This window comes from Cryptotermes secundus, unplaced genomic scaffold (assembly GCF_002891405.2).
Source record: "Cryptotermes secundus unplaced genomic scaffold, Csec_1.0 scaffold333, whole genome shotgun sequence".
NCBI lineage: Eukaryota > Metazoa > Arthropoda > Insecta > Blattodea > Kalotermitidae > Cryptotermes > Cryptotermes secundus.
Window position 1 is genome coordinate 578,046 of NW_019742965.1, and position 11,116 is coordinate 589,161.

General features: G+C 38.3%; 1 protein-coding gene across 3 annotated transcripts in view; it reads right to left on the reverse strand.

Moving 5' to 3' along the window:
- Window positions 1-697: 697 nt before the first annotated feature.
- The window catches only part of LOC111873467 (peroxisomal acyl-coenzyme A oxidase 3), a 31,989-nt gene continuing 21,570 nt past the window's right edge, over window positions 698-11,116 (reverse strand). For all 3 annotated transcript variants that reach the window (XM_023868210.2, XM_033755100.1, XM_023868211.1), the window contains exons 10-13: window positions 10,445-10,684; window positions 7,831-7,985; window positions 3,404-3,539; window positions 698-1,552 (exon numbers count right to left, since the gene is read on the reverse strand). In XM_023868210.2, coding sequence (XP_023723978.1) covers window positions 1,293-1,552; window positions 3,404-3,539; window positions 7,831-7,985; window positions 10,445-10,684 — 791 coding nt within the window. In that variant the 3' untranslated portion in view covers window positions 698-1,292. The remainder of the gene's footprint in view (window positions 1,553-3,403; window positions 3,540-7,830; window positions 7,986-10,444; window positions 10,685-11,116) is intronic.

The window sequence follows — 11,116 nt, forward strand, 5'->3', positions numbered from 1 at the left end:
CTAAGCAGCAACAATCATTATTTTATACAGATCTCTGCAACTGTGACTGTAGTTAAACCATAAAAGGCTGGTCATGTAGTTGTAACAGGACAAGCAAAAATGCATAGAGAATTTTGGCAGGGAAATTATATTGGATAGCAACTACTCAGAAGACTGTACTGTTTATACCAGGATAACATTAAAATGTATTTTAGGGAAAGTGATTTTGATAATGTTGATTGGATTGATCTGCTCCCATACTGAATTCTGTCATACCACTAAGCTCCCTCCATTTTTCTCCCACAAGCACCGTTTTTGTACCAGTGCCCATTTGGTTTTATACCTTCATTCACTTGCTCTTCAGAGTCCCTAATGGCTGTTTGTTCATATCTTCATGCTTTATGTTCACAAAACATAACTTGCTGTGGTACATGCATAAACCCCTGGAGCCTAATGTGGAGTACAGGTCATTGTAGCAGCAAAGCACCATGGTAAACCATACTGAATCAGACTCATTTTCAATTTAAATTGTAAACTGACAACATAGGCCCAGTTACAAATATCTTGCACAGACTGCTGTACCAATAGAAGTATGGGTACCTTTAGAAGAAGAAGAAAACTCCATAGTTTTTAGTCTGCAAGCAAACTATATCGACCTAAAGACCGTCACTTGTCGACGAAGTTAGTGCCAACTTAGCAGATAGAGGGTGTCGCGTGGTCAACACAATGAATCCACATGGCTGTTAATTTCGGTTTTCTAGACTGGAGAAACTCTGAACAAAATACAATTACAACCTTGAACTAATGACAATTCTAATACCCCTGCACCAGATGTTTAAAAGTTATGTGAATTATGGCATCCATCTTAAACGTAATTCTGTAGTCCATCAAAGGAGTCAGTATGGCCAGACACATCTCTTATTGTACAATAGTTTGTGTGACCAAAAATTCTGTGTACTACAATGTCTTCAACCAAGTACATTGTCTGTCGTGGCTACAACTGACATTAGATGCAAAACAGAGTTGACCCATTGGGGGGGGGACCATTATGCCATAGGTTTTTAATTGTTACTGCTTAATTTATTTTACAGTGCTTTCTCAGTCACTTATATTATACAGCACAACAGGGAAGGATGACTGAAACAAGAAGTGGAAGGATGTGAAAAGATGTCATGGTCTATTTTAAGAAACTATCCCAGCATTTGCCCTGAGGAACTGAGGGACTACACACCTCTTGGCACAGAATCAAGAAAGGAATATGAAGCACAAGTGTTACCTATTTGACTATATTTGACAGGTTTCTAGTGACTAACTCAAAGCTTGGAACGTTGACGCCAGTGAACCACATCCTCCCACCACTCAGGTCTCTCAAATACTTGGGGACCTTGAAACAATGCAGCTTGCAGGTTCTCATACACCTTCCCATCAGACTTTCCAAGTACAGAATTCAGGGCAAAGTCAGGTGGTGCGAGAACATCAACCAGTGCCACGGCTTCAGGTTTAAGCTTGGAATACAAATCCAAGATCCCATCTCTTATCAGTTGAGCTGGTTCTGGTCCTACTGCATAACCTCCTGAAATTTGACACAGCACTGTGCATTAAATATCTGAAGTCCAACTATCCTCCTCATGTCAAGCCAAGACTTGTTACAACAAATATATTTATTTTCAATAGGCTGTACCTCAATCTGCATATAGCGATACTGGCAAACAGTCTGGTATAACATGTCACATTTATACAGAGTGATCAATGAGGGGGCAAGAAACAGGAAATCAGAGTTTAGTCAGCATTTCCTAATACAGTATTTTGAGTAAAATGTATCGATTTAGATGTGCTCAATATATTTCATTTCTTTCAAAAATATACTTTTTGCAAGCAAAGGGATGCCATCTGGGTGCAAAACTGTGAAACAGACCTTGGAGAATTAGGTACCATCTTTGAGCCATTTATATAAGTAAGAGAGCATCATTTAGACAGAACTGACAGATCAGCTACCTGAGGGTTCTGGCCATTACCTGATGCACTGACGGACCAGTGTGCCGAGCAAATGATGGGAACTACAAACAGTGTACTGGAGATCTTGTTGAACATATATGACTTCTCTTCCTTAAGGTTGCCTATTCAAGGTACTTTGTATCCTCAAGAATGTTTTAAACAGAATATAATGCTTCTTCATTATGTCTGTCTTTCAGTTAATGCTGTCTGAGGCAGGCTAACTGATTACTTAGGCAAATAGGAAATTCATAAAAAGATGAATGCAATGGAACAATGTACTTAGCAGTGAAGATGAGTCATCCCTAAGACAACATTAAAGACTGAAATATTAACAGCTGGAAGAAGGAGGTCGGGGGAGAGACAGAGAGAGAGAAAGTGTGTGGGGTTGAGTTTGGTTTATATTGTGATGTGTGGTCTAAAAGCTGGAGTATCAAAGTTGGAGCCAGGTGTCCATTGCCGGCCAACGGCTGGGCAAACACATTCCCAGGCACCACAAGAATAGGCGGTCATTGCTATGCAACAGTTATAGTTACTATGGCTCACTGTGTCGCTGTTAAAAGCTGATAATCACAGCAACGAATCATAGGTTGCACAGTAATGACTTCTAAAATAGACTATTGACACAGATATGAAAACTAGATCTCTTCAAGAAGGTGATTCCTATCTCATTTGTCTAGCAGGAATAAAAGTAGGCCAGTTGAGAATCTGTCAGTTCAGAAGTCCAGAAGAGAAGTTGGAAGAAGAACCAGCATACAAGAGAACACAGAACAGTGAACTGTTAAAACCGAGTGTGATTGTAATAATGACATCAAATAAATCTAATCATCAAATCTATAATCTACAATTATTAGTCATGTTACCCCCCTATATATGACAATAAGTAACAATCAGTACCAAGATGGGCTATAACCGCTGCAAAAGGTCACCTAACAAACTAATATATATAATACGGTGATACAGAATATATTCATAAAGACAAAACAGTTAAGTTTTTCCTGTTCTTGAGCACCAAGTCATGAGGAAATGCAACAGATGAAGATGAATAATCAGCTACATGTTCTGGCTACTTTATTCCCAGTGAAGGAGCCGTCAGTACCCACTGGACAGGAAGCTGAGTGGCCCCACAGTCCCTTTGGATACAGTGGTGAAGTGAGAAATCTGTCCATCTGGAATTGAATCTTGACAATTCAGCCTACATCCAATCACTTTACTAACTGAGCTATCCCATTTCATCAAAATATATTTCAAATTGTTGAAAAAAAAAAAAACACTGTAATCATCCTTGTTGGTTAGTACTGGGGCCACAGAAGCAGGAACCCGCTTCCCAACAGTGAATGTTACAGGACATTTACTTTTGCAAGCTGAATTAGACTGAACTGATTTGGTAATAGGATGAATCTTGGTAGTTCTAACACCAGCAAGTACATACCTTGGTAGAGAGTAACAAGATGCTTCTCAAGACTATAAGCCCCATATAGAGAGCACAACTTTAACAACACAGCCTTAACCGATAGATCAAGTCCATCAGATGTAACACGTGACATAAATGTATGGAGAATAAAATGCTGGAAAAAAAAAAACATAAAGTTCATCAGTAACTAACATAACAAGACTCGGAAGCTGTGCTCCAGCTTGAAGTACATATATTCCACAAACATATTATTTACAATTCTATATACTTCATAAGTTCTTATGTGAATTTATTATAGATATAATCTATTAATGCAAAGCTAATCACATTACAGATATGGTGCACAGAGTTTGAAATTTTTGTCCTTGTATTTTGCTAAATACTGTACACATCATATCAGAAATTTTATGTTCAATACACCAGACGATGGACAGAGTCCAAAATAAGCCTAATAGTTCCGTACAGCACACACCACCGTCAGAATCCTTTCAAGTCTATAGCAGAAATTGTTTCAAACAAAAGTACAAAAAACGTAGTACAGACAAGCAGCGGCGTTCACACAAGAAGACTACATTAAATAACACCTGTACAGTGTGAAAACAAGAACTAGCCGCTCCAGCACTTAGACATAGGGCGAGTAACCCTAAGAATTTTAAATTTTAAATTTAAAATTTAGAGAAAATTTTAAAAGATTTTAAAAACATAATAACTAAAGATTTTTAGAGTGCTACTACAAGAATATCGGGTTTGACGTGTGCAACATAATCTACATACCAGACACATATCAACGATGTAGATGTTGATAATACGAAGAACATGACATTGTGTTTTTAAATGTTAAATTTTAGACTGGGTTCAGTGTGGCAGCAACGTTAAGAGTATACACCTGATGATGGCCGACAGAGGCCGAAACATGTAGTGTAGAAAGAACAAGATCAAAGACATATAAATGTATATTGTTTGCACTTAGGACGGAGTTTGTATCATTTATCGTGTAGAGTGCAACAGGATGCTTAAATATAATATTCAAACAAAAGTATTAGATCTTAATGAGATCACTGTTTTATGCCATGAACAATGTTTTGCTTACTGAGCCATTTTTTAGAACATTCGTGAGGAACTGGTGCAAAGCAAGTGCACATACTTCTCATACATACATATAGTTGCACCACTACAAGGAATACCATCATTTTTCTGATGATACCACCTATGCAGTCTTATTCATAAATATGGTCTCCATCCTGAAATTTAATCAAAACCATTTGTGCTGTTGTTCAGAACACTGTCAATTTGCATTTGAATGCCTTGTGAAGGGTCCTTTCTTTGGCACTATAATGTTCATATTCACCAGACACTGACTTAAATGGATGAACTCTTAAATACTGAACATTGTCACGTGTTAGAGTGACTCTCAACGGGGTTCTGAATTAGAGATATGATTTATTGAACACTTACAGGTTGCTAACTACAAATAACTGTAACACTATTGTTAATTTCTACATTTTCTGCTTTCACTAGTCATTTACAAGTGACAGATCTTAACAATGCAGATTCTTCAACTGCACCACCCAAGTCTTCTCTTCACAGACTCATATACAACTGACTTACATCTGACTCTGTTACAACTTGTCTCAGTTATAATATCTCGGAACAGACAGCAGAGAAAACACCATTTATTGTTGACTCCAAGCGTTTCTGTGTGAAGTGTTTGTTTGCAAAGGCATTACCCAGTAAAGGCTCTGGTATATTTGCTTATCTCGCAGTTGCTGCCTGGTAATGGATGCTGTTTCAAGGGCATTACCCAGTAATGGTCTACACGATACACTGCTCTCTCCTTGAGGCTATTTGTCCCTGAATAGCCTACAGGTGTACTGCCATTTTTTCTTTTCTAAGGGTTGTACTTGTGACGTCTGTGATCAATCTCACCTTTCTCCGTGGCTTGGTTCTCATGGTTATTACTCTCAAACTGCTCCCACTGCTCCCTCCTTAAGGCCGCTCATCCCAAGTAGTCCCATGATAAGGTGCCAGTCAGTCCAGGTGTACAATCATTATCCTCAATCTAGAGTTCCTATGGATCCTGTATACCACATCACTTATCTGGGTTAATAGCTTGTGCTGACCCTCCTATGAGAATTGGAGTGAGTAATTTCCCCTTCGTGCAGGTTGGGTGATACAGCCACACTTTGTCACCCTTGTGGTAGCCCATGCAGTTGGCAACTCTGTTATAATGAATTTTCAACCGGTTACTGGCCAGCTTCTGGCATTTGTGGGCATAAATGTGGATGTTGTGTGGGTGGTCTACTAAATTTGCCACGTGATCAATTGTGTGTTGTTCCCTGTCGAGGAGTGCCCCAAACAGCAGGTCGCTGGGCAGTCAAGAGTTCTCTCCTGAATTCTAGGCTAGCCGGGGTCAAGCCTGTAGAGTCGTAAGTAAGGAGGAAGATGGTAATCTTGAGTCCCAATCCCTCTGGTGCGATGCAATGACTTTTCATAGGTGCTCCTCAACCATTTTCATGTAGCACTCAACCACGCCATCCAACTATGGATGCAGAGGTGGGATGCATGTCTTGCTTACTCCCAGGTGTTGCAAAACCTCCTGTTCTCAGACAAGGCTTGAAGTTACAGCCCTGGTCACTATGTAGATCCCGTGGTATTCCAAAGCGGCAGAAGAGGTTGGTAACCAGCGCTTCTGCCACTCTCAAAGCATCTTAATTGGGGATAGCATAGGCTTCTGGCCACTTGGTATAGTAATCTATAGCGATCAGGAGGTATTGGTTTCCTTGGTCACTCTGTGGGATGGGCCCTACTACATAGATGGCTATCCTTTCGAATGGGGCCTTGACATTCTACTGATGCACTGGGCCCAGATTCCTGGTTCAGGGGCCACAACTGGCAGCACAGGTGTCACACTGCCAGCACCATTTCCCAACATTTTTTCTTGCCCAGAGTTGGTAGTGCATTTGCTGGACCTTATCTAAGGTCTAGTTGACACTCAAGTGACCTCATGATGGTATGCCATGTAGTTCTGTCAGTTCAATCATACTATGTATATGAGAAAGTAAAAGTTATATTCATAGCTTAAGTAACACTGTACTGATGTGCATCAGAATTAAATTTGCCTGACAACTTAACGAGACCTCCAGGAGCAAATGTTTGTGAAATCCAATGAATTTCAAAGAAAAAACCGTGACTACACTAACAGACTTTCTCATCATATGTTAATTTTATGTTTCTTGCACAAAAAATGCATATTATAATAAACGCGACTATCACACATGTGTACATCAAGTTTCATTTAGGATTTGGTAGTCATTATTTCGGAAACTCTGAAATCATCACCCACAACTTTTAAGATTAGATTATTCAGTCTTTTCCTGCTCCATGACCGAAACTGGTCTTTCCACATTCTCTAATCCTTTCTATGTTTCATCATTCTGTCAGTTTGGAGTCTAGAAGTTTGTTACATTTAGTCTGGGCCTGTTCTTGAAACATGCTCATACCCACTTAGTTCATCTCTCCGGTACTCAACAGTATTTTGATATTAAGGTTCTATAGAATTTCTTCATCATTTTGGTCGTCAAATAGAGTACAACATGCTAACAGTATCAATAAGTTTATCTCTCAGGCCTCCTTTTTTTATGTTGTGGTGTCAATGTTCATGTTTCAGATCTACATAATAAAGTTGGAAAAATCATCATTTCACAAAACTTGGATTGCATCTGTTCTTACCTTCATGAATATAGTTTGTTTTATTGTTCCTAATGGTTGCTGGAATTTATGTGATTTCATTTCCATATTTCTTGTCTGAAGATAAGAAACTGTACATCTTATATAATTCAGAGTCAAATTGTTCTTGTTATTTCGTTATTCGCCAAAATTTTAGACCTTGATGTTCTGTTCCTTTAAAGCCAGATACTTTAGCTTTGTTTTCAGATATCCATAGATTGTATTTTCTCACATGAATATATAATGTGTGAAGAGTTCACATATTATATATGTAATGTAATGTAAGCCATCTTACATGTCTGCGAGTATAATTTGGTCATCATCAAGCAATAACATATTCATAACTGCCTTTTGATAAAAATTTATTTTTAAACTGTTCTGCCATTCTCTACTGACTTCATCAATATAGATATTAAATAAAATTGATGACAATGGACACCCCTAGCACAAAATATTTCTCTCAACTAGAGGCTATAATTTTTTCAGCAGCATTTTTACTTACTTCTACAAATATACTATTTAGGATATCTGTGAAGCGGTAGTCCACTGTATCTAATTTGGACAATAAATAAATCTGGTCAATAAATTTAAATAAAAACTATAAAATATCATGACAATCTGCTCAACTCAACTGAAGCTATTACCTGTGTGCAAATACACATAACATGATCATAAACTTGTAGAGAAACAAATCTGAAATGTACAGCTCAACAACTCACCTCAATGAATGCTAGTGACAGTGTTTTAGCAAAGAACACCTGTGAATCATTCTTTGCAGTGAATGTATCCTTGCCAAGTTGATGCTGGGATTTAACTTTGTTTGCAGTGGCTTGTAACAACCAACACACTATCCACTTGTAGGCAGCCAACAGAGCTATAAATAAAATTATATACCAGATTTCAGTGGTCAGTGAATAATACAGTTACTGTCTGATGCTGTTTCTACACCTCAGGTCTGTCTACCCTACAAATCAGGGTATATCATACCTTGTGTAGGCAACCTTATGGAAGGAAAGTCCTGTCCAAGTATTTTTGAATTTTCCACCAGCGTATGCATACCAGAAGTATATTAAAATGGGAATCTAGTAACTTTCTAATGATGATATAACTGTCTACATCACTACTGCTCCAACAATAGATGGAATATACTATGTTTTAATTGAATATGACTGGATGATAGTGACCTTATCCTTCCAGCTGCACTAGGCCCTGGGATTTACTCAGCCTCTAACAGAAATGAGTACCAGGAATTAAATAATTTTCCTGGGGAGTAAAGCGTGTCCGGCCCATAAGGCTGACAACCTTACCGCCATCTTTGAGCAAATTGTCTAGATAATGTGGGACCCTCAATGTCTCACAACCCTATGGGCCTTCACGGCCTGGTACAGGGATAGCTTTACTTTTACTTTATGACTGGATGACAGCAAGCAATGAATTGGGAGGGATCTACAGGGAAATGTCTGTGTGCTACTTTAAAGTGGCCCAGAATTTACCTGGGAAAACTGAGGACAGACAGTCTGCAAGTATATTTACATATGCACTATTCAATGGATGTATGAAGTGGCCATGGTGCCATAACTGGGCTTCAAGACAAAATGGTCCAAATGGAAGCATTTAAAGGAAAAAAGGTTACATTTGTAGTAACCATTCTCTGTAATTAATCACTATTTCTCAGTATACAGAATTCAAGATGTCAAATAAATGGTCTCTGAAGATATGGTAAACTCCCGGTTATCTTGTGCTCATGTTATCCACACATCCAGTGATTTATACCTTGCATGTCCAACTTCAAACAGGCTGTGATCAACTTTTTAGTGTCAAAACTGCCAGTGATCTACCACCCCCTCCTATCGTCATACCTCACTTTAAGCAAAAATATTGGTAAAATAACACGACACATGATGTTTGTTGTAAAAGCAACTAGTAACTGGGCTGTCTTTGATGTCTGTAGATTCATCCAGTTGGAGGGAGAAAGCAACACAATTGGAAACATCTTTCAACAACTGTTCAGTTATGTTTCCACACATTATTTCTATTTGCCGCACAATGGTGTTTCTTGATAATTGAAGATCTTGAATAGTAGCTATGATCTCTTTCTTATTCTTAAATCCTTCAAAAAGATTATCAGCTATTTCAAGAAAACGCTCTTTTACAAATTCCCCTTCAGTGAAAGGTTTGCATTTTTTAACGATCAGATTGCTGACGTTGAAGGATGATTTGGTTGCATTGTTAGAAATTGACCTTGGTTTTGCCATCAACTGTTGTTGAGCAGCTATTTTCGATTTAAGTTCTTCGAGCTTAAGTTTATTAATTTTACTTTTGGATGGAAAATCAGCATCATATTTACTGCTATGGAGAGCATTATAATGATGTTCCAGATTACCCTTTTTTGGCAAGGATACTGAGGCGTTGCATTTTCCACTATACTGAGGTAACTGTTTTATCTGACACAAGCACACAAACACAGACACTTTCAAAATTAATAAAATAACGTGGGCAGAGCACTTACCGTCCCTTTGCTTACACTGGGCTCATCCCCAAACTCTATATTTGTTTAATGCACAGCAAAGTGACAAATCTCCACTAACAGCTAATATAATAATACATCTCACTTGTCAGTTCAATATACAGGGATTCACAGTTGACTGGAGGGAGGGAACAAAGCGAATCACACGTTCTGTTGATCACTCTTGCATCAGAACACAGAGAGCTGATGAGTGATGAAATAAGAGTTCATGTGATAAGGATACAGTAGGGACTACCCCACAATTCACTTAACACAAGTGTAAGGCAATTTTCACGTAAGCTACATAAGAACAGAAAAATAGGAATGACTAATATGTATTTTCCCTTCAAAATCTGAATATAATCATTATATTACAAGTGAATTTACATGCTTTTCACATATAATTTCCTTATAAGCCTATGAGATCGACCAAAAATCGTCCCGCGATCGATGCGTTGGACGTACCTGATTTATACTTTCACACGTGTGTGGGAAAGTATCGTGATAATGAAAGTAATGGTACGCCCTCTAGTGAGCCAAATGCATATATGAAGCAGTATGTGTAATATCTCTGCACTGAGCATGAATGTGAATAACGAAACACAAAAGATGAGGAAGGGACTTACTGCAGTCCATTTTAAGGTATTAGCATTTGTTTGAAGGATTGAGGAAATGACAAAAAAGAAAAAAACCTTTCAAGACAGCTGAGGTTCAAATCTGGTACCTCCAAAATATGATGCAGCAGTGCTAACCATCTGACCATCAGTCTGACGCTACACCATTAAATAACTTATGAAAAAAAAAAATGCATAACATTCATTCCATACCTTCAGGATTAATAGCTTCTTCTACAGTTCTTGCAATAAATCTAGTTTTCAAGATTTCATTCATGTTTGTGAGGAAGTCAGCTGATCCCATTGGAGTATGGATTGGACCTGCTCCTGTGCTAATCTTCTTAGTCCACAGCTGCAGCAACCAATTGCTAGTCTGTTGAAGCAATACATTGTTCTCGCCCTCATATGTGCAATTTGCATCATTGACATTGCGAAGGTCTCCCAGGCCAGCCGCTGTAAGAAAATAAGCATAAACTGTTACAGTATTGTACCATTAAACTATTAATATGTTTTACAATACACTTTGCAAAGTATACTAAGAAAATAAAAATTATGACCTTTTAACCCTTCAAAGTGGGGACATATAATTGCCAGTTTATGGCACAACAAAATAGCAGTATTTAAGAGTATTTAAATTTTACTCTAGGAAGGGTAAAAATGACACACTTTGATCTGAAATAACTTCCATGGCTTTCTTTCAATTGGAATGTTAGTTCCCAAGTGACTCCAGATAATATATGGGTGTTTTATGTTCATGTGGTAGGCCTCAAAACACCCACTGATGCACAGAGCAACATCATAGTAAAAGTAAAGGTATGCCTGTAACAGGCTGTGGAGGCCCATAGGGTTGTGAGATCTTGAGGTTCCCACATTTTCTACACAGTC